The sequence below is a fragment of the Oncorhynchus masou genome, chromosome 6 (assembly GCF_036934945.1).
Source record: "Oncorhynchus masou masou isolate Uvic2021 chromosome 6, UVic_Omas_1.1, whole genome shotgun sequence".
Classification (NCBI taxonomy): Eukaryota; Metazoa; Chordata; class Actinopteri; order Salmoniformes; family Salmonidae; genus Oncorhynchus; species Oncorhynchus masou.
The window spans coordinates 37,994,369-38,016,449 of record NC_088217.1 but is presented as its reverse complement, the minus strand read 5'-3'; the positions used below and the strand labels follow the sequence as shown (position 1 = coordinate 38,016,449).

General features: G+C 40.5%; 3 protein-coding genes across 3 annotated transcripts; 1 reads left to right on the top strand and 2 right to left on the bottom strand.

Annotated features, from left to right (window-relative positions):
• Positions 1-166: 166 nt before the first annotated feature.
• Positions 167-1,360, bottom strand: LOC135541102 (transcription factor HES-5-like). The gene is made up of 2 exons (XM_064967225.1): positions 1,263-1,360; positions 167-1,151 (listed from the first exon to the last, which is right to left on the bottom strand). The coding sequence occupies exons 1-2, from the start codon at positions 1,323-1,325 to the stop codon at positions 750-752; spliced, it is 465 nt and encodes a 154-aa protein (XP_064823297.1). The 5' UTR covers positions 1,326-1,360; the 3' UTR covers positions 167-749.
• Positions 1,361-5,099: 3,739 nt separating this feature from the next.
• On the top strand, positions 5,100-5,917 carry LOC135541101 (transcription factor HES-5-like). Its single transcript, XM_064967224.1, has 2 exons — positions 5,100-5,191; positions 5,289-5,917. Exons 1-2 carry the CDS (start codon positions 5,138-5,140, stop codon positions 5,721-5,723), a joined length of 489 nt encoding a protein of 162 aa, XP_064823296.1. The 5' UTR covers positions 5,100-5,137; the 3' UTR covers positions 5,724-5,917.
• Positions 5,918-10,594: 4,677 nt separating this feature from the next.
• LOC135542031 (delta-1-pyrroline-5-carboxylate dehydrogenase, mitochondrial-like) lies at positions 10,595-19,961 on the bottom strand. The gene is made up of 15 exons (XM_064968613.1): positions 19,728-19,961; positions 17,754-17,847; positions 17,525-17,617; positions 16,958-17,005; positions 16,703-16,858; positions 16,327-16,476; positions 16,100-16,174; positions 15,781-15,968; positions 15,575-15,648; positions 13,803-13,999; positions 13,561-13,608; positions 13,273-13,425; positions 11,784-11,905; positions 11,500-11,618; positions 10,595-11,310 (listed from the first exon to the last, which is right to left on the bottom strand). The coding sequence occupies exons 1-15, from the start codon at positions 19,781-19,783 to the stop codon at positions 11,198-11,200; spliced, it is 1,686 nt and encodes a 561-aa protein (XP_064824685.1). The 5' UTR covers positions 19,784-19,961; the 3' UTR covers positions 10,595-11,197.
• Between the last annotated feature and the right edge of the window lie 2,120 nt (positions 19,962-22,081).

The following is a 22,081-nucleotide window of genomic DNA, read 5'->3' as shown; positions in this document are numbered from 1 at the left end:
CAGTTGCCTGCTCTTCTACCTATAGTATCTATCAGTACATCTGCCTGTTTGCGTTATTTGTTGTTCCATGTTTATCTCCACTTACTTTTATAAAATTGTTATTTTCCATCTACCCTGGACATTATGACTTTTTCTACATGTCCCATCATCCCCTGTTTCACTACAGCTCCTTTAGAAACACACACACAGTATGGTTACTTTCCAAAACATTTATTGGAATCCATTTTAGGTGTCTGTTCACTTTATCAAGTGAGAATGAAAGACACACAGTGTCAACAATACATTTCACAGCACAACAGTGCCTATGATGGAACAACAATGTCCCAAAAAGCCTTTACAAAAGACATATCAAAGCATTTGTAAATGTCCTTCAATAGGACAGTACATGCAATAGAGTTAAAGCAAGATTTGAGTAAGCTAAGCAACAATACACGTTAAGATATGACCTTTACAAATCATCTTCATAGAAAATGAAAGGACTAAATAACACATTGGTGCATCAAGTGAGCACAAATACATACACACATAAACATACACATACAATATCAAACCTATTCTTCATTATGAATTAATACAAATATGTTTTCAGCTTCTTCTCTGAGAACAAATAATCACATCAGTAGAATTCCGTTCAAATATAACAAGAAAATAATATAATTTCAATATAACGTTTGGAAATGTATTTCCTACAGCAAGAAAGATGGTAAACATCCATCCAGTTTGTGAGACAGTCTCCCTATGCGGTGGTTCTACCACGGCCTCCAGACTGATTTGTGGCCTGTGATGGCCTGCTTCACTGGGCCCTGGCTGTGGTTTTGGTGTTGGGAGGAGAGTGGAGAGGAGAGACAGATGTCCTGTCCAGCTCTCTGGAGGTTATGGAGCATCATGTCCTTCATGGAGCTGGAAGACAGGAAGTGCAGTGTCTCCCTCCAGCACTGGGAGTAGCCCTCACTGTGGGCCCTCTGAAGGACTGGGCGCTGAGGCTGCAGCTGCTGCTTCAGGAAACCCACCGTCATCTCCAGGATGTCAGCCTTCTCCAGCTTGGCATTGGGGTCCTGTTTGTGGAACTCCCTCTCCAGCAGGGTCTTGAGCTGCTCTATGCAGGTGTTGATGCGGTCTCTACGCATCTTCTCCACAACTGGTTTCCTTAGCTGATGAAGAAAAGAGGGCATTCAGTTAGTTATCTGTCCTTTAAGTTCAAATCATGAAGAAAATGATTCAATAGTAAACTATGACACAAACATGTTATAAACAATACTTACTTTATGTTTGTCTTTAGTAGAGAGCATGGTGTTGTCAGAGTCTCTGGTGTAGGTAGGAGCCATTCTGTTAGAGAGAGAGTGTGCTTCTCTGAGGAAGGCGAGAGGGTTGTGAGCTGAGAGAGGAGCCCACTCCCCTATTTATAGGAGGCCATTAGCATTACAAAGCCATGTGTACCAGGCTGGATTAGCTTTCCCACACTCAGAGGCCAGTGGGCGAGGCAGACACAACAATGGGAGAGGCATCCATTATCTCATGGTTTACTGGCCTCAACAGAGGGAATGGTGCTGCAGATATCAGAGGCAGAGACTGAACACGAGCACATCGTTACACTTTTATTACCTGGGAACATTCCTTATCAGGCATCTGCAGATTGGGACTGATTCAGACTTGATAAGGAACCCTAAAGGCATATAGATACTGCACACTGCACACTTCACATTGCAGATATTAATGCTAACCTATTAAGGAGACAAAGAATATAGTCAGAAGACACAATGTTAATACTGCAATAGTACTGTAAGTACTGTAAGTGTGATGTAAAATTAAATAATTTCTCTCACCTTACATCCGTTGCTTTTACATGGTATATAAGAGGGGGGTAGAGGGAGAAGGAGAAAGAGAGTGAGAGAGAGAGAGAGAGAGAGAGAGAGAGAGAGAGAGAGAGAGAGAGAGAGAGAGAGAGAGAGAGAGAGAGAGAGAGAGAGAGAGAGAAAGTGTGTGAGAGAGAAAGAGAGGGAGAGAGAGAGAGAGAGAGAGAGAGAGAGAGAAACATTCACATTGTAGATGCCAATTAAACACAATTATCCAGCACCTTCTGGGAAGGCACACTTCCATTGTGAGACACCTTCACTCAGCCCCCCCCCCCCCACACACACCCACAGAATATGTGGTAAATGTGAAAGAGAGTGTGGGAAAGCAGGAGAGGATCCAGTCAATAGGCCACACCCCATCACCCCTCCATCCACCACCCCCTTGCCCCCCTCTAGAGATACCCTTTCAACCTGCTGCCCAGATCAGAGGCACTGCTGAGCCAGGGGGCACGTGTGTTCCCCCCACCTCGCCCCCGTTCACATGGCCGGCCTGTGTGCGTGCACACTTACCTAACATTGATTACACCTCTCCTCCTCTAATCTCCTCTGGCCTCTCATTAATGAAACCTGCACTCAAACATCTGCTCCCACTGAAGCCTTCGGACAGTACAATACAGTGAACTTCACTCTCATCATCAGAGGCTATTACTAAATAATGTTTCCCCTATCACTCGTGAATAAGTTAATAGCATTGGTAAATGTCTACATACTTCAATAACTTACTAGACACACGTATTAAAATGTTTAACATTGATTCAAATGGTTGCTCTAAACTAAATGGACAAAATTTGTGAGTTATTTGTCAATGCTTGATGTGTAAAAAGGCAGACGGCAAGGGTATTTTTGGAGGGTAATCATTTCTGGTCTGTCTTTTCTTCTCTCTTTAAAGATATTTCTAATAAGTGAGTCATGACTATGCAGATGAAAACATTATTTGAGTATGAACACATTCCAATGTGGACATTCCATCTATTCAGAAAGAAAAAGCGATGGCCTCATTATAAGCCCCTCCACACACACTCTCGCCCACGTGCATGGACACACGCACACACACCAAAACAGTCTCCATAGCTTTGAGCCCAGATGTCCCAGTGTCTGTGTGCAGCCAAAGGCCCTCTCCCTCTCTCCAGTGAGGAATGTGTGAGAGCTCCGACCTGCTCCTCTTTCCCACACTTAGCCCCCATTCACGGCTGCGCCCCACCCTGCCACAGCCGCCACTGATCCATCACCCCTCATTATGCCTGGAACTCAATAGGCCATCTGGAACTCTGCTGGGCGAGCCCAGGCCTCTCACACACTCCGCACCTAGAGGAAGTCACAGGTAGATCATACTGGAACGCAAATAAAAAGACTTGAGGCTGCTATTATGATATAAAGACAAATACATGTTATATTTGTGTTATTGTCAGATAATGGAATACAGACATAGACATACAGTAAATACACAATCCCATGATACCTAAACATGATTGAACCTTCTTCAGAACAAGTTAATTGAAAAAAAAAACATGTAGTGGTACATTGCAGAGCAAGAATAAGATATTTATTGTTTTTGTATGTGTGAATACCTATTAAAACTGACCACCAACACACTGACCCATGACAGTACTGACAGGGCGTCGACTAAGACAGAAGTCATACATTTGACAATTTCCCACTTCAGATCACATGTCCATGGGATGCCATAGACCGGGGTCCACATTGAGGAGGATTTATCAGGTCTAAAGAGAGGTCAGGTACATAGATAACATAGACCAACAAATGAAACAGTTATATAATTATAGGTCCAGGTAACACAAGACAATGCCCATGGCCATGAGTGAAACTAGGTGCACTAATTATAGCTAATAGGTCATTTAAAAGATACCACCGTTTATATGGCATCTCATGTGGTTATAAGCATCACACAAAATTGAATATAAAAAAAATTGAAAGATTGAAATTTAACCTTTGGAGTGCTGTCCATTTAATTTGTATGGATTATCTAAAATGCGCCAGCAGAAACCATCTATTTTGGAGTAGACATACTTTCGATTCAACAGGTTGTTTTCATTATCCTATAGGTCCATAATGTTGCCAGCAATGATTGCTGCATTTGTCCCATTGAAATGGGCAACTTTTCATTATCTATGGAATTTTGAATATGTATACAATACAGACAACAATTTGGTTGAAATTCTAACATTGCACAACTGGACTGATGCCCTCTAACTAGAACTAGAGAGGAAACATGTATTGAAGAACTCACCCAGCTGACAGAGGTTTCCCGCCACAGAAGCCAGCTGCTCCTCTATTCAAAGACTAATCCTGTAGGCTGTGGTGTCCCAACTTTCCCACAGCACACTTTCAACAGAGCAACAATGTAAGTGTGCTGTGCTCAATACCGCATTAGTCATGGTCCTCAATGAGGCATCCCATTCCCAAGGGGCCACATGGAAAAATATCACGTTGATACATTGTTGACCGATTGGTGATGAAGCGAACAGGATAGAGTCGTTTACAAAGGTTCCCATAAACTACCTGTATATAAATAGACTGTCGCTGTATAGCCTACATCTAAAATATCCTTTCAATGACAACAGACTTAGTATAATAATAATAATAATAATAATAATCGTTTTTGAAAAACGTATTATATAGGCTAATGTCTAAATATATGCTACTTATTATATTGTTATGGTTCTTATTATAATACAATATGAGTAAGAGTGGCTATAACAATCATAATTATAACTTTTCGCATAAGAATAACAATCATAACTATAACTTGTACATAAAATAGCCAAATCAAACATTGTGTAAGGTTGAATGAATTCATCAAACTAACTAATTTATTTTTAAAAATTGCGGGGAAAAGCATACAGAAGCAACGCCTCTTGATCCTGAATAATCTTCTGGAAACCCATTCACTTACTCGGGATTTGTTTCCCGCCTTTTGGGGTTGACGGTGAATGGAGCAACATTTTGGTGTGCAGTCGCAAGGAACACAGTCAAATATTTCAGAGCATTTACTCTATTGCACAGTCCACCTGTTCCCTTGGGACACGATCATTGTCCCAAAGCAATAGACAGTCAATTTAGCATGAAGTAATGGAACCCTCTTTCTTTGTACTGTCCGCGTTCCTGATTGGCCAGCAAGTGTGGGAAACCTGTCAAACTGAGACCCACACGGGTTTACAGTGTGAGGGGTGTATAAATACAGAAGCTCTGTAGAGGTGGTCAAACCCCACTTCTAACATCCGCAACTATCTTTACTAAGAACAAACACCAACTGACCAACAGCAATGGCTCCTGTCAATATGTGCAACATTGTGAGGACCACGAAAGATAAAATCAAAGTAGGCTAAGTACAATTGACTACTGTCCTCAGTATTCATAATTTTAATATGTTTTTTTAAACTGCGATTAACTAATCAGATTATTTGTTTTATCCAGCTGAGAAAACCAGTGGTCGAGAAGATGCGCCGAGACCGCATCAACAGCAGCATCGAACAGCTCAAGTCACTCCTCAAAACCGAACTTCAAGCACACCAACCCAACTCTAAACTGGAGAAGGCTGACATTCTCGAGACAGCTGTGTTTTACCTGAAAGACAACAGCACGCGCCCTGCTTCTTCATTCAACGTAGCGTCACCTGTCCAGAGCTACGCGGAGGGATTCACCCGCTGCCTGGAGGAGACGCTGCGTTTCCTCTCAGCGCACAACCAGCCGACTGACTCGCAACATAAGCTTGTCGATCACTTCCATCGGGTACAGAAACTTGGTGAGAGAGTCGCGCTGAGTCCAAACCGCGCGACGGTCCCTCACAACAGCAGAACTCCGAAATGTGTCACGGCAGGTGGAAGAGGGCATTTGTGGAGACCCTGGTGATGCGCATAGCCTATTTTGAGACGTCAAATAATGCGACTTTCGATGTCAAAACCAGATAATATGTTGGTCTAGCTGCACGACCAAGTATGATCTCTTGTAGGAAATAATTATTCCCTTTACAATTTATCTTTTGTTCGTAAAAGTTGAAATTATTGTTATTATTCTGTTTAGAATGTAAATTCCATATCCTGTATTGTGCTATTGCGCATATATTTGTAACTTCACAATTGTGAAGTAAACTATTTTTTACATATTGTAAAATATATTCAAGTAATATCTTGGTGTATTTCTGGGAAAATAACTCAGCCATATGTTGCTGAATTGTAATGTGTCCTGAAACAAACTGTGATTGGAACATTGATTATCACATTGATATGGAAATATTCCCCAATAAATAAAAGGAAATTACAATTTATGGACGAATCTCTATTAATTAGGCTACTATTTCTGTATTTTATTTTTAAATACACAACACTTACAGACAGTAGGCCTACACCTCTATTTAAAATAAGGTGGCACTTAAATGGCAGGAATGACTGAACTTCATGCATAAAAAGGCATCATTTCACATCATTCAGAATGATACCAACAGGACTACACAATGATGTATACCAAAATATTTCAGCGAACAACTTAGCCTAAACGAAGCCTACAAGACTACAGGTGGTCTCCATATTTCCCGACAAAAAAATATTGATGTACAACCTTCCCACACAGAGTAAAGTTACTATTTATTTTGCTTCCCACCATAAAAACATCTTTCTCTAAATGTCCCATTGGGCAAAAACTGGTTGAATCAATGTATGTGAAGACAAAGTGGAAAACGAATTGGATTTGAAAAAGTCATCAATAAGGGCATTTCGTCTTTTTTTTCTTAATTTGTTAAAAAAACTTTTAACCTAAACCCAATGACATGGTGAAATATTTTGTTGATTTCACGTTGAATTCATGTTAGTTGACAACTCAACCAAATGTACATTAAAGCTAGACTTTGAACTGACGTCTGTGCCCAGTGGAGTGTTTTCACTGTAGAAGTTATAGGAGCTTGATTTTGGGAGGGAGAATGAAGGCATGAAGGGCTCGATTCTGTTGAGTAAACATGTTCAAACTGAATGGTCCAGCTGCTGTTACACAAAAGCTAACACTGGCGCCTCCGGAAAACGCTGGCTAACCGGAGCTTCTCTCCCACTCACACCATTCAAGAGCTGTCAATTAGAAGCGCCAACATTCTCAATCCAACACATTGCGTTTTACATTTACATTTTACATTTAAGTCATTTAGCAGACGCTCTTATCCAGAGTTTTATTGCTGGTATAAAGCTGGATGGCAAAAAAAAGGAAAGAAATCAGATTAAATCTTACATGTGAATATGGCATTAGCCAGAAATTTAGGCTACAACAATTCCATTAACAATTGAATATGACCAGTGAAGGTACATCTATGCATTAAAGGGAACAATGGACATCATATCATTCAAAGCATGATGGGGGTTTATTTGAAGCATCCCAGATGGAGCTCTCCCAATTGTGCTGCACAACAGACATAATGTTATTCCATAAATCTGCATAAAAAAAGCATTCCACTGCAGTATGTATCACCATGAGATCAGTCCCTAGAATAGTTGGCATAGCTTTGTAATGACACTATAAAGTACCCAGGAACTGTGCTAAATATTTTGGCATGACAAAATGACAATTATTCTTCAGACTTCTTTCAATAGGAATAGTAACACGTCATTTGTATTCCCCCTACAGATGGTTTAGAAATGTTCAACTAATGAGTTACAAATTTGCCAGTGACCAGTTTGAATATTTAGTTTGTCTATATATGCTTCTTTCAATTTCCCTTTAGTTAATGAGCATCACTGCCTATTCCTGCCTGCACATTGGCTCTGGTCGTCTGATTCCATTAGGATTCATAACAGTGGAAAAAGTTGTAATGAGAAAGTTGAGTATAAAAAAATAGACAGCAGGTTCTTTGAGCCTATATATCCAGACATTTGGTGTCTGTCAGGTAGTGGAGGCTGTTGAGGGCTCATAATAATTGCTGGATTGGAGCGAATGGAATGGCATTCCACTAATTCTAGTCCAGCCATTATCATGAGCCTGTCCTCCCCAATTAAGGTGCCACCAACTTCCTGTGCTGCCAGGTAGTGCTCTTTCCCATGTCTACACGTACAGCACTAACTTCCAACAGTTTGAAGGATGGGAGTGTGCCAAAGGCACAGTAAGGATGTCTCCTCCCATCTGACTTTGATGTGACAGGAGTGTGGCACTATAAACACATCACAGCGTGAGGGATGAGGTAGAGATGCTAGCACATACTCAAACGTCCTGACAGGAAGTAAAAACCTTGGCTTTGTACTTTGACACCTCAGTGTAGGACAACATTCCCAGTTCACTCTGGGCAGATACACATTTTAACTCGTCAAGTTGGTTAACCCTATCATTCCCGAGACCCCAGCAAAAATTGGTTTTTCATTTATCTGCATGTCCAGCCCTTATATTTAGCCTCACAATGAAGTGTTTGACCATCTTGTTTTCAGGACAACCAGGGTTACAAGTTGAACACAAAACAAATTGATAAATTAGTTGCATTCATGAGTTTTGACAAATGGTTTTTTTTTTTATGTCCACCAAAGCAAAACCAGAAAAATGAATTTATAGGAATGCTGTAAGTACAGAAATGGTTTTCTCAGTGGGAAATTACTATTGAACTAGTCAGTGACAACTGTGTGGAGTTTGGTGTTTGTGACAGCAACAATGTGAGCTTATTACGGTATTATAGACACTATGTCCTGGGATTTCCAATGATCTATGTAGAAGAGCCCCTTACCTTCTAACGACCCTTGTGTAGATTGTGAGCGTCATAGAGGAAAACATATGTCACATGTGTGTGTTTGTTAGAGTCCCAACTTTTCATAGATCCCTTATATGAGTTTGTAGCTCAAACCATTAGGACTCTACAGACATTTTCATAAAAAGACCCAGCCACCTTCGGGATGCGCCCTAGTCTCACAAACACCGCCCTAGCTCAGCCCCGTTAATCACACAGATTAATGGTTGGTATCGATGGATGCAGAAGAAACCAATTGTACAAGAAGTGTGTAGCTCAACCTTACAATATTTAGAAGGGGTTAGAAACTGGAGAAACACCACCAGCTGTCTCAATAGAGTATGGATTAAAGCAAGCCACATTCAGAAACAAAAATCTGACATTAAACACAAAAGGTTAATATACTTTCTGAAATAATTTAATGACCATTCTTACACATTTAATAAAGGTCAATCTCTATTATTACCAATACAGGCACAATCGAAGACAAATCATTTATATTAGCATTTAACAGAAAAATATTTAAAAAACAAAATACATTTTATCAAAATATATCCCCCTGAAATTGTTTTCAAAACGATAAAGATGGCATGAAATTCAGATTGAGACTGAGCAATCACATGAAGTTGAAGCAATTAGCACTTACATATATTGGAAAAGAACAGTACGTGTGCGCGGTAACTGAGGTAAACATGATTAGATGGCAAAGTGGGGTTTAAGTAAAAAGGTAACAGCACCCTCATGCTCAACCGGGTCTCAGAGCATTTTGTAATATCCATAACGGAAATCCAAGACACTCCAGTTAGTATGTTATATTTCGTATGGTATGTATTAATTTGTGGATGTCCATCACCCATTTTGTATGATTAATTAAGTAACGAATTTGCAAAACGTACAATATGTTATGAATTTTCAAAACGTATAATGTTACAAATTCTAGCGAGGTGGCTAATGTTAGCTAGGATAGGGGTTAGGGTTAAGTTTAGGAGTTCTGTTAAAGGGTTAGGGTTAGCTAAAAAGGGTCAAGGGTTACGTAACATGCTAGTAGTTGCAAAAGTTATAAAAAGTTGTAAGTAGTTGAAAAGTAAAATGCGAAAGTTGTCTGTGATGAGATTCGAACTCGCAACCTTTGGATTGCTAGACATTTACATTATATGCCTGACCAACCACCCTACTTTTGGTATTTTCCTCACATAACCATACCAAACATAAAATATCATACTAATTTGAGTGTCCCGGATGTACTTTTAGTATGTTACGTTTAGTCTATGAGACCAGGCTGTCATGCGCAGTCTCAATGTCTCTCTCCCCTCCCAGAGGCCCATGCCTCAGGACTACCTGGCATGACGACTCCTGGCTGTCCTGGTCCAACTGGTCGTGCTGCTGATCCAGTTTCTGCTGTTTGCATGCGGCAATGGAACCTTGACCTGTTCACCGGACGTGCTACCTTGTCCAGGACATGCTGTTTTGACCCTCTCGTTTGAACATATTCAAGAACGATCTGGCCATGTACTATTATAAATCGCCACCCAGAACAGCCAGAAGAGTGGCCACCCCTCAGAGCCTTGGTCCTCTCTAGGTTTATTCCTAGGCTCCTGCCATTCTAGGGAGTTTCTCCTAGCTACTGTACTTTATATCTGTATCTGCTTACTCTTTGGGGTTTTAGGCTGGGTTTCTGTATAAGCACTTTGTGACATATTCTGAGGGCTTTATAAATACATGTGATCATAGCCACATCCTGTAGGACCAGCCATAGTTCAAGTGTAACAGGTCAAGTACATCACCTTTCCCATCAGAGACAGTCAGGAGGTTGAATATTAGTATGACAATACAGCAAATCAATCATAAACCTAAACTGAGTTTAGTGTTAAGGACTTTCTTAGCACCAAAAAAGGAAGATAACTAGTTTTCCCTCTTTTTGCCATCAAAAACACTTAAGATTATAAACATTTTCATACTTGAACTTTAGCTGTCATGAAATAATCATGGTCGAAACTCAGTGTTATTGTTTTTGTCAAAGGATGTTAAGATGATAGACGGTCAGTTCATTTTTATAATACAGAGTCAGTTTCGTAAAGTATTTGATGCTTAACAACTCTTTGAATACTTTCCTCAGGACAGAACAGACAGAGACAACCTAACAGTGAGTAGCCTACATCTCAGGACCAGTCAGTACTGAGATGGTAAAACAGAGGCTCAGAAGCACATAGCAGCCATTTGATTAAAAAAACAGATGATTGATTATTACAAGTCTGTGGAATCCATGGTAGACCACACGGTTTTACTATGTCTGTGGATCCACGGGACGTATTGTCATATTGTCATTCTTCTGTACAGCTAGCAGGCAGCTTGGCTGGGACAGCTGCAGCTCCTGCTGATCTCATGAAGTGCCAGAGAGGGGCACTGTTGCTCCCCCTTTCAATTTAGAACAGCTAATAATTGCATTCGTACTTGTGTATAGATTCAGTGCATACTTATAAGGGAAAAAAGGGACAACATTTGGATGAGTAAGGAGGGGATTGTTCTCTTCATTTGATTGTCCGTGTTGACTGGAGAAAACGACTACAGATTCCTCTACAGAACTAGGATTGGGTGAGGGAGGCCTAGGTAGGGGAGGAAGGGGTAGAGTACTGTCTTTTTAACCCATATAGGGGTACTTCCATTCTCGGAGCGGGACGTGGGTGGCCTTGACCACCTGTGGGGACGTCCATCTCAGTACGTAGTGAGGACCACCAGGTTTGTCATTAGTACCTTTGCAGACAAAAGTTCATGTTTTAGGTATTATTGATATCAATAAAAGATGTACCCATTTGACAGAAGTATCCATGTCAGACATAGAGAGCTAACCAGGAGTAATGAGAAGTCCTGATTTATAGAACTGTTAGCAGTCACATGGATATCAATGAGCTGTGGATTGGTGTGCGGGCTGTGGATTGGTACCTGAAGCTCTGGCGCCACCAAATGGTTGCTGGGCGACAATAGAGCCAGTGGACTTGTCATTAACATAGTAATTTCCTGCAGCGTTCCGCAAGGCTTTGGCTGCCTCATTCACAACATTCCTGGAACAAAAACATTACTAAAAGGTTAGGAAGCAACATCTATTATCAATAAGCTGATCAAAGTTGGCTTTGCATTCATAATATTTGTATATAAAACTATATTATGTTCTTTATTTCATCACTACTGACACTCCATTGCAAACCAGCTGAAGTAATTGAACTTACTTATCGAGAGCAAAGACAGCTCCTGTCAGGGCATATGGTGATGTGTTGTCTATCAGGTGCAGAACTTCCAGGTAGTCGTTCTCAGGGTAAACATAGACAGACAGAACTGGCCCAAAGATTTCCTACAGGAGTTATAACCGAGTTATAACAGAGTTGTTGTAAAGTTCCATATTAACTGAGCAATCGCAATGCAAGGAAGCGAGGACTAGCCCCCCCATTTTTGAAGCAGAGTGCACTGTAAACCCCAAAGTGCTGTCATTACTAAAATCAGTTGCGCTTAATATATTTGAGTACAGTTACCTATAGTGATTTTGTAGTCATTACTCATACCGAAAGAGTCACTATGACCCTGTAGGGGGTCCAGAACTGAGTTGTATCAGCTTGAACACACCTCCAATATAATTTCCCAGTGTGCCTTGCCTTTGAGTGAATTGTAGTGTTACCACCCATGACACTATTTGTTGTTGATAGTTGAATTCGTTCATTTTCTGTCCTGTGTCTTTCACCAAGTGAGTTCCTTGGCAAATATTATCATTATATTAACTCTTTATGACAATACATATCTCATAAGGCCTAATTTTGAGGCCTAGCTTTACCCTAATGCAGTGGCCTAAAATGTATGGTTTACAGGCCACATCAGGCCTGAAAGTGTGGTGCAAAATTCCAGTAACTTTCCCAAATTCCCAGATTAAAAAAAAAAATCCTGGTTGAAGGATATCCAGGAGTCTTCCAAACCGGATTTCTGGAAAACCTGGGAAATGTACCAGAATTTTGCAACCCTAACCACAATTCACATTATGTTGGCATCCAAGGTGATGTGTAATTCCTATTGGAATCCAGCCAGAGTTAGGATATCCAACAGTTGAAATATTTATTAAATCAACCACTCAATGTACATGCAAAAACACAGATATAAAAATAAAATCAACCTGACGTAGAGCATGCTGGGAAAAAAGTTAATTTGTTATCATTATTGTTTTATGTTAATTTGATAACTCATTTAGTTTTGAGTACCACAAACATTTTAATTAATACTGACTTTTTATTGACTGAGTTCAATTTACTAGACATTTTTGAGTTAAAAATGCCTTGGGGTTTAGTGTGTGAAGCATGGCTTTGGTTAAACAAACATGGTTCCATTACATCCCTGTATACATGTTTATGTGAGTAATCCAAGCACTTGGCCCTGAGCCTGATTGCTTGCATCTCGGTTAAAACTGAAAAAATAATCCTGCTTTTTTTCTTCATAAAACAACCATATCCAACAGGCTAGAATAAAGTCCATTTCAGCAATTCAGACTCAACTGACTGTCTCTCATGTGATTATGCCATATATGTATGTCTGGTATACCACTTGTTGGTTGGTTTAAAGAAGTGAGAACATACATGGTTAAAACTCTAATCACAGTACGATGTTCCATAGGCTAATAACAGTGGTGAGTAAAGAGGTGATCGACAATAACTACTAATCAAGAATATTGAGTCTTACCTCGGCCATGATGGCTTCTTGTGGGTCTGTGCTCTCAATGATGGTGGGCTCCACAAAGTAACCCTTCTTGTCATTACAGTGGCCCCCAGCAATAATGTTCAACTTAGGGGAAGACTTGGCATGGTCCAACCACTTCTTAATACGAGCAAAGGACTGAGACAAAAATAAATAATATATAAAGAGTCACTAAAATGTAAAATAATCTTGCAAATAAAATAACTCTTGATCAGAAGTAATATAGCTGTTTCTGATCAAGCATCAAGAGTGGCAAATCTCACAGTACTGTACCTTGTCATCAATCACAGCAGAGAAGAATGTATTCCAGTCCTCCACGGGCTGGACAGGGGAATCATGGAGACCGTTATAACAACCTGATATCAAATTAACACCTACAGTAAAAACTTCAACACTTTCAAATATCTCCTATTGGAGCACACGTCAACTGGCTGTAACTATTCCCACCAAAATAACCATAGTGCCAAAGTGACTGATGAAACAGTCCTAGAAGCTAAGGTCAGTTGCACACTTACGTCTCCCACTTTGAGCTGCTTGTGGATGTCCAGGAGCCCCTGTTTGATCTGGGGCCAAAGAGAGTCTGGTACATACATCCTGGAGCAGGCCGAGCACTTCTGCCCTCCATACTCAAACGCTGAGCGGATGGTCCCGGTCACCACACTCTGCACATCTGCTGACTTGTGCACAAAATGGAAGTTCTTACCACCGCATTCTGAAAGGTATTGCAGAGGAGGATGTCGGTGAGGCAGTTTTCAACGACTGATATATACTCCCCTTTCGTATTTATATGGACAGTGAAGTTAAAATGAGCAAATGTGGCTCTATTCTCCAGCTTTTTGGATTTGAGATCAAATGTTGTGAATGAGATAAGAGTACTGAATGTCACCTTTTATTTGAAGGCATTGTCAAACATACAGTATGTGTCCTACCATTTAAAAATGAAAGCACTTCATGCATCTAGTCTCCACATTTGAATAAGTTATTTTTTTCATAAATATTTTGACAAAATCACTTATAGTGTATTAAACTCAACATTTTTGTATTTGGTCCCATATTTCATACTACATCAAGCTTGTGACTCTATAAACTTGTTGGATGCATTTGCAATTTGTTTTGGTTGTTTTTCTATTTATGTTTTGCCCAATAGGAACTGAATGGTGAATAACATAGTTATCAAAATGATAACTTTTATTGTAAATAAAAATGACAAATAATTATGAATGAATAGTGAATAATGATGATTGAGAAAAATGACAGAGGAACAAAGATCATAACCCCCCCCCCCCCAAAAAAAAAGAATGCTAACCTCTCATCATTCATGATTATCCATGGTTGCATCCACATTAATGTAGAAGTGTTCAGACACATATTATATTCTTATTTACAATAAAAGTGACTCCAAAATGACAATACATTATTCACCATTTAGCTCCTATTGGCAAAACATAAGCTTAAACACAACCAAAACAAACATTACATTACATTTAAGTCATTTAGCAGACGCTCTTATCCAGAGCGACTTACAAATTGGTGAATTCACCTTCTGACATCCAGTGGAACAGCCACTTTACAATAGTGCATCTAAATCATTAAGGGGGGGGGGTGGTGAGAAGGATTACTTATCCTATCCTAGGTATTCCTTGAAGAGGTGGGGTTTCAGGTGTCTCCGGAAGGTGGTGATTGACTCCGCTGTCCTGGCGTCGTGAGGGAGTTTGTTCCACCATTAAGTTTTGACTGGGCTGAGCGGGAACTGTACTTCCTCAATGGTAGGGAGGCGAGCAGGCCAGAGGTGGATGAACGCAGTGCCCTTGCTTGGGTGTAGGGCCTGATCAGAGCTGCATCCAACAAGTTTGTAGAGTCACAAGCTCGATGTAGTCATTGCGTGCTAGTAATATGGGACAAAACTTTTGACTACTTTAATGCAATATACGCGAATTTGTAAAAATACTAATGAACAAAAAAAAAACTTCAAATGGGGGGACTAGATACATAAAGTGATTTCATTTAGAAACGGTAAAACAGATATGCATGAAAATACCCTCAAATAAAATGTGACATTCTGTATTGTCACCTAATGAAACATTTGATCTCAAATTCAAAATACTGCAGTAAAGAGCCAAATGTACAAATTTGAGCTTCACTGTCCAAATACATTTGGAGGGGAGGGTAGATATAAGATGAGTATGAAGTCAATATTCTCATGTTTAATATTCAATACGTTTAATAACTTGACAGTGTGGGGGTGTACAGCATTTATCTCTATGGTTTCTCTATTGGTCCAACCCACCTCCTGCCACCCGAGGAAAATTCTTGTAGACATCCAGGTTCTGGGCCACCTGTTTCCACAGGCGCTTGAAGGTACTGAAACAGAAATGGGTTGTTAAGAGACTCCAGGGTTGTTAACTAAAAACAGTGTGGTATAGATTTGGTATTATGTACCAAAAGTGGCAATCAGTTTTAGGTATGCTTTAACATGTAGAGATAAACGCATACGGGACACTGCCAGTGAAGTTGATGCCAGCAAGGTGTTCAGAGGAGGTGATGGTGTCTCCAAATACTGGTCCATCAGCCGGCACAAACTGGATGATGTTGGGGGGCAACCCTGAATCCCGGAGGACATTGTAGACGGCGTAGCTAGCTGACATGGCTGTGTCACTAGGCTTCCACAGAACTACATTACCCTGAAAAACACAGGCAAACAAAGAAAGTCCAGTTCAGACTATAACCAACAACACACATCAGCATCTAAATGTGAAATGTATTAGAACTATAAGGACAATTTGGGTATTGTTGTTTGTAGGGGAACACTTACCATGAGAGCAGGTGTACCTGCCAGGTTTCCACCAATTGCAGTGAAGTTAAATGGGGCAACAGCAGCTATGAAACCCTGTAGTTAAAGGGAAATAAAAGGTGTTAACAACAACAACTCCTGGAAAATATGAGTTCTAGAAAATCCATCCAAACATATCCCCAAGTATAAAGGCTTTTATCTGTGACTATTATCAAGTTTAGATGATGCTCGGACCAGAGAGTGCTCACCTCCAGCCCACGGTAGAGCATGGTGTTGGTGCTACCGTCACTGTCCAGGGGCTGCTGGCTCTCCAGTTCAACAGCGTGCTTCGCATTGAACCGGAAGAAGTCTATTAGCTCTGCAGCTGCATCAATCTCTGCCTGCACCACTGTTTTACCCTAGAAAATACATCAGAAAAAAATGTGCTCATTCAATTGGCTCATTCATCCACCCTCCTCTCCCCTGTAACCTTTATGTAACCATTCCCCAGGTCATTGCTGTAAATGACAATGTGTTCCCAGTCACAAAAAAACTCTTAGGGGATGAATATCCACTTGATATTCAGCCATACAATTATAAGAGTATTAAAACAACATGTAGACTAAATATAGTATTTCACTGTACCTGGCCGATCATGGTTTTGGCCAGAATCTCAGCTCTCTTAGGTCCACTGATGATGTCGGCAGCCTTAAAGAGGACCTGGGCTCGGTCCTGGATGGGTTTCAGGTCCCATTCTCTCCTCGCCGCCACAGAGGCCAAGATAGCCTTGTTGAGCAGCTCCTGTATCAATCATACCGAGGCAACACCATCCAGTCAGGTTACGTAAATCTTGGTGAATGTCTGATGAATAAAAACAGAAGAATTGTAATCTTAGTTTACCTTGTCAGCATAGCAAAACTTGGCCAGTTTGTGAGAGTGGTTGAAGGGCTTTCAAAAATAAAATAAAGAATTACATTGATTAATAGGTAATAATAGCTTCAGGAAATAACATTTAAAGACAGTGTGGTATTGGTCAAAATTTACATTTGACTAATTTAGCAGACGCCTTATCCAGAGCGACTTACATTAGTGAGTGCATACATTTTCATACTGGTCCCCCGTGGGAATGAAACCCACAAACCTGGCATTGCAAGCACCATGCACTACCAAATGAGCAACATGGGACTACAGACTCCACAGGCAGGCCCCCAGCACAGGTAGTATGTTGGTTTATGATGGATGTTATAGAAAACTAATTACACAGCTGATAACAAAACATTTTTACAGTCATTTCCAGTTTAACTTCACAGGCCTTGAAAGTTTCCATTTGGATTAGGCAGTATGCTGTGTATCTGAGCAGCAGTGTGAGGGTAAAAGTGAGAGCTTCAGTATCCAGGCTCCCATATTTGCAGGCAGCATGGAGCAATAGTTTGCTCAGATTAGGGACATGCTGTTGACTCCACTCACGGATAGCTGGTATCTGATGTCTTTGGTCCACACATGTTCATCTCCAACCACACAGGGAATCTCCTCTGTCTTCCCCTTCAGGTCATCCAGGGCCTAGCAGACACAACCTTATTGAGTCTCATCTTTTATAGAGATGACCTTGTAGGTCATAAAGGGCATATGGAATGGTGCATGCAGTGGCTATTTGCTTGAGAGTGTGTGCTGTGTATGATTGTATGTGTGCGCGCACCTTCTGCAGCTCGGCCCTCTCTGGACTGCCCTCGTTGAATCCCAGGATGGGCTCATTCTTCACCTCAACAGCTGCACAGGGGAAGGTCCTGAAGCTGCACAGAGACACACATTAGGATAGACAGATGCACAATAAGTGAAGACGGACATATACGCAGCAGCAGACATCCCCCACATACATTATATCCCAAAATCTGAGACTCATCCTCATGGTGCAAATTGAAGCATTTGTTCATCAATGTATTACAGCTCCTTTACATCTTTGTTTTGAATAATATGAAACTTAACAATGTGGTTATGGAAAATTATGAATGCCATTCAGTTCATTTTGAGGCAAGTCCAAATTCTGTTGACCTGAATAAGACTTTACTGGCCATGTAGATTGTGGTCTTGGTGCGATTTAAAAAATAATAATTATATATTTTTTAACCTTTATTTAACTAGGCAAGTCAGTTAAGAACAGAACGACAGATTTGTACCTTGTCAGCTCGGGGGTTTGAACTTGCAACCTTCCGGTTCCTGGTCCAACGCTCTAACCACTAGGCTACCCTGCCGCAATATTAAATTGTCTTTTTATACAGGTGCACCTCAGAGTTGGTTCTGTCCTGCCTATTTCCTGCTAGATTTTGGCAAGCTGCAGTCTTCTGTCAGCTGGAATAAGTAACTTGAAGTAATCTCACAATCAGTTATTCTGTTATGACCAGTTGTTATAGCATAAAGGCTTAAAAAATGCAAGTCATGCATAAAAGATGGGACCATCTTGCATCAGTAAAAACTATAAAAAGCCAGACACACCTAACAGCAGCAAGCAATTGCAATAAGCAATTCATGCTTATTTGATATTTCACTATTCTCTGTGTGTCGGGGTGAACACGGCTGTCTGTGTCTAATTTATTTGTGGAAAAGTTAGAAAACTGCCAAACTTCTGGTGATCGTGCATGCACTGCCTCAAAAAAATGATTAACTGCTCTAGTTTAAATAGTCAGTGAAGGTCAGAGTGTCTAACTGGGTAGACAGGGGCTCGTATTCAAATATTAAAAAACACCCTCAACTCCCCTGACACATGGAACCGATGAAATATGATTAGTCAACTGCCTTCCCACATCTACACAGATGCTTCTCTGTCAATGGGTGACCTGGTGTACAACAACACAGCCTTCATACAGATTATTGATCTTCCTCACCCAACAGAAAAGTCAGACCTCTAAAGAGATTCAAAATATGGCTATAATGTTTTACCAAGGGTAAATGCGTAAATAAACATTCATGCAGCTGGCTTGCCCATACAGGTTCCTTCTGTCCATTTGATTTCTTGCATAACACCAGTTGCCAGTGCCACTTCAGGTTTTTAGCCCAAGTCTACTGTCATAGAGATAGATAGAGGATTCATCATGGATATAACCATTTTAGCATGAACATTGCCATGGACATCGCCATGGAGGGCTTCCACCATTTTTAAGTAGTCAACTGGGTGGAGTTTCCTATGGATGGGGTTTCCTATGGGTGGGGTTTGCTATGGGTGGGTTGCTATGGGTGGGTTGCTATGCTATGGGTGGGGTTTGCTATGTGTGGGGTTTGCTATGGGTGTGCAGCAATCATCCAATGAAGAGGGAAATTGACCCATTTAAAATAGATGTAGCCTCAATGGCGCTGCCCATGCTGTCACAGACGCTATAATAGAACAGATAAAAAGAGGAGTTCTCTTTCTAGCTCTATGTGCCCATGGTGTATCATTCATTTCTGATTTTGGAGTGAATAGTATTTCTGTGAACTGTTAACTTTACTCATGCGGCATGGAATCATGGTAATCAGAAGACACAAAATCATAAATAACTTATTTAAACTTATTTTGCTTGGCCTTGACATTGAAAATGTACTATTAGCTACTAAAATCATGCAAATTACATTAGCTTGGTTACGAAGAGTCAAAGCTAAGGTAAGTTAGTCTCGTGCATGTTAATGTGAAAATACGTACCCCCTCCAAGACTGGTAGAATGCTGATCTCACACGCAGCATGTTCCAATGGAGCATATGTAGAGAGAAAAAGGACAATCTAATAAAAACACCTTTATAAGACCACTTCAGGCAACCGATACAATGTATCAAAACTGATAAGAAACATTGAAGCTGTTTGATATCTTGAGAATGTAGCCTACTGGTTGCACGTATAGCGATTTCAGAGGATTCGGCCCGTACCAATATTCCATAGGGAGGCCACATTCATTATAATACCACACTTGCGTCTAAATTATCACAGTAATTTACAGTATTTTATCTAAACAGCAGTTACATAATTTAATCTGAATATTTACACTGTGAAACTATTTTGAAATTGTACTTGTTAATATTTCAAAGAAACAAGTATTGCTAAACACACCTCACATTTTCGTAATGAAACTTACTCTAGGCAAAGAAGGCGAGTCTGTGAGTGGCCAATCAGCACTAAGAAGACATCTCCAGCCAATCACAGTATAGGGCTGTCATTTCTGAATTGAGAAATTATATTTTCGACGGACCATATGTTTCTCTTTGAAGTAATGTCCCGCTTATCTTTTGCACAATTACTGATTTTCCCATGTTACCTAAATTACTTTCATTGTGACGAATGCAACTGTCAGAGAATGTATAGCCTACTGTTGCTGCCTCACTTTTCTATCTACAAGGAACAAAAATATAAACGCAACAGATAAGTGTTGGTTCCATGTTTCATGAGCTGAAATATAGGATTCCAGAAATGTTCCAACCGGCCTCACAACTGCAGACCTGGTGTATGGTGTCAACGTTGTGAACAGAGAGCCCCATGGTGGCGGTGGGGTTATGGTAAGGTCAGGCATAAACTACTGATAACTAACACAACTGCATTTTATCTATGGCAATTTGAATGCACAGAGATACGGTGACGAGATCCTGAGGCCCATTGTCGTGCCATTCATCCGCCACCATCATCTCATGTTTCAGCAAGATAATGCACGGCCCAATATCGCAAGGATCTGTAGACAATTCCTGGAAGCTGAAAATGTCCCAGTTCTTCCATGACCTGCCCAGACATGTCACCCGTTGAGCCTGCTTGGGATGCTCTGGATTGACGTGTACAACAGCGTGTTCCAGTTCCCACCAATATCCAGCAATTTCGCACAACCATTGAAGAGGAGTGGGACAACTATATGCAAAGGAGCTGCGTCGCGCTGCATGAGGCAAACCAGCTACGGGCTGGTTGTCTTATCCACGCCCCTACCTTTTTTTTAACGGTATCTGTGTCGGACAGATGGATATCTGTATTCCCAATCGTGAAATCCATAGATTAGGGCCTAATTAATTTGTTTAAATTGACTGATTTCCTTATATGAACTGGAACTCAGCAAAGTCTTTGAAACTATTCCATATTGTGTTTATATATTTTTTTCAGTATATCTACAGTGCCATAAAAAAATATTCATACCCCTTGAATTAATCCACATTTTGTTGTGTTACAGCCTGAATTCTAAACGGATTAAATAGATTTTTTCTCACCCATTTACACACAATAGTGACCGGAAGGTTGCAAGTTCAAACCCCCGAGCTGACAAGGTACAAATCTGTCGTTCTGCCCCTGAACAGGCAGTTAACCAACTGTTCCTAGGCCGTCATTGAAAATAAGAATTTGTTCTTAACTGACTTGCCTGGTTAAATAAAGGTAAAAAAAATAAAAAATTAAAAAGATGCTTTTACAACTGACATAAGTATTCACACCCCTGAGAAAATAATTTGTAGAAGCACCTTTAGCAGGGTTTACAGATGTGAGTCTTTCTGGGTAGGTCTCTAAGAGCTTTCCACACATGGATTGTGCAACATTTTGCCCTTATTCTTTTCAAAATTCTTCAAAACTCTGTCAAATTGGTAGTTGATCATTGTTACACAACCATTTTCAGGGCTTGCCATAGATTTTCAAGTAGATTAAAGGCAAAACTGTAACCCAGCCACTCAGGAACATTCACTGTCTTCTTGGTAAGCGACTCCAATGTAGATTTGGCCTTGTGTTTTAGGTTAGTGTCCTGCTGAAAGGTGAATTCCTCTCCCAGTGTCTAATGGAAAGCAGACTGAACCAGGTTTTCCTCTAGGATTTTTCCTGTGCTTAGCTCCATTCTGTGTCTTCTGAAAAACTCCACAGTCCTTTAACAATTACAAGTATACCCATAACATGAGGCAGCCACCACTATGCTTGACATTTTGGTGAGTGGTACTCAGTAATCTGTTGTATTGGATTTGCCCCAAGCATAACACTTTGTATTCAGGACAAAAAGTTAATTGCTTTGCCACATTTTTTTTGCAGTTTTACTTTAGTGCCTTGTT

What these genes read in the sequence shown, in the direction of transcription:
- LOC135541102 (XM_064967225.1), bottom strand. Translation starts at nt 1,325, where the DNA reads ATGGCTCCTACCTACACCAGAGACTCTGACAACACCATGCTCTCTACT. An exon ending in CTACTAAAGACAAACATAAA is followed by an intron (nt 1,152 to 1,262) that starts GTAAGTATTGTT and finishes TTTCTTCATCAG; the next exon opens with CTAAGGAAACCAGTTGTGGA.
- LOC135542031 (XM_064968613.1), bottom strand. Translation starts at nt 19,783, where the DNA reads ATGCTCCATTGGAACATGCTGCGTGTGAGATCAGCATTCTACCAGTCT. An exon ending in TTTTCCTCGGGTGGCAGGAG is followed by an intron (nt 14,000 to 15,574) that starts GTGGGTTGGACC and finishes AATACCTTTCAG; the next exon opens with AATGCGGTGGTAAGAACTTC. An exon ending in AAGAAGCCATCATGGCCGAG is followed by an intron (nt 11,906 to 13,272) that starts GTAAGACTCAAT and finishes TAACTCCTGTAG; the next exon opens with GAAATCTTTGGGCCAGTTCT.
- LOC135541101 (XM_064967224.1), top strand. Translation starts at nt 5,138, where the DNA reads ATGGCTCCTGTCAATATGTGCAACATTGTGAGGACCACGAAAGATAAA. An exon ending in CCACGAAAGATAAAATCAAA is followed by an intron (nt 5,192 to 5,288) that starts GTAGGCTAAGTA and finishes TGTTTTATCCAG; the next exon opens with CTGAGAAAACCAGTGGTCGA.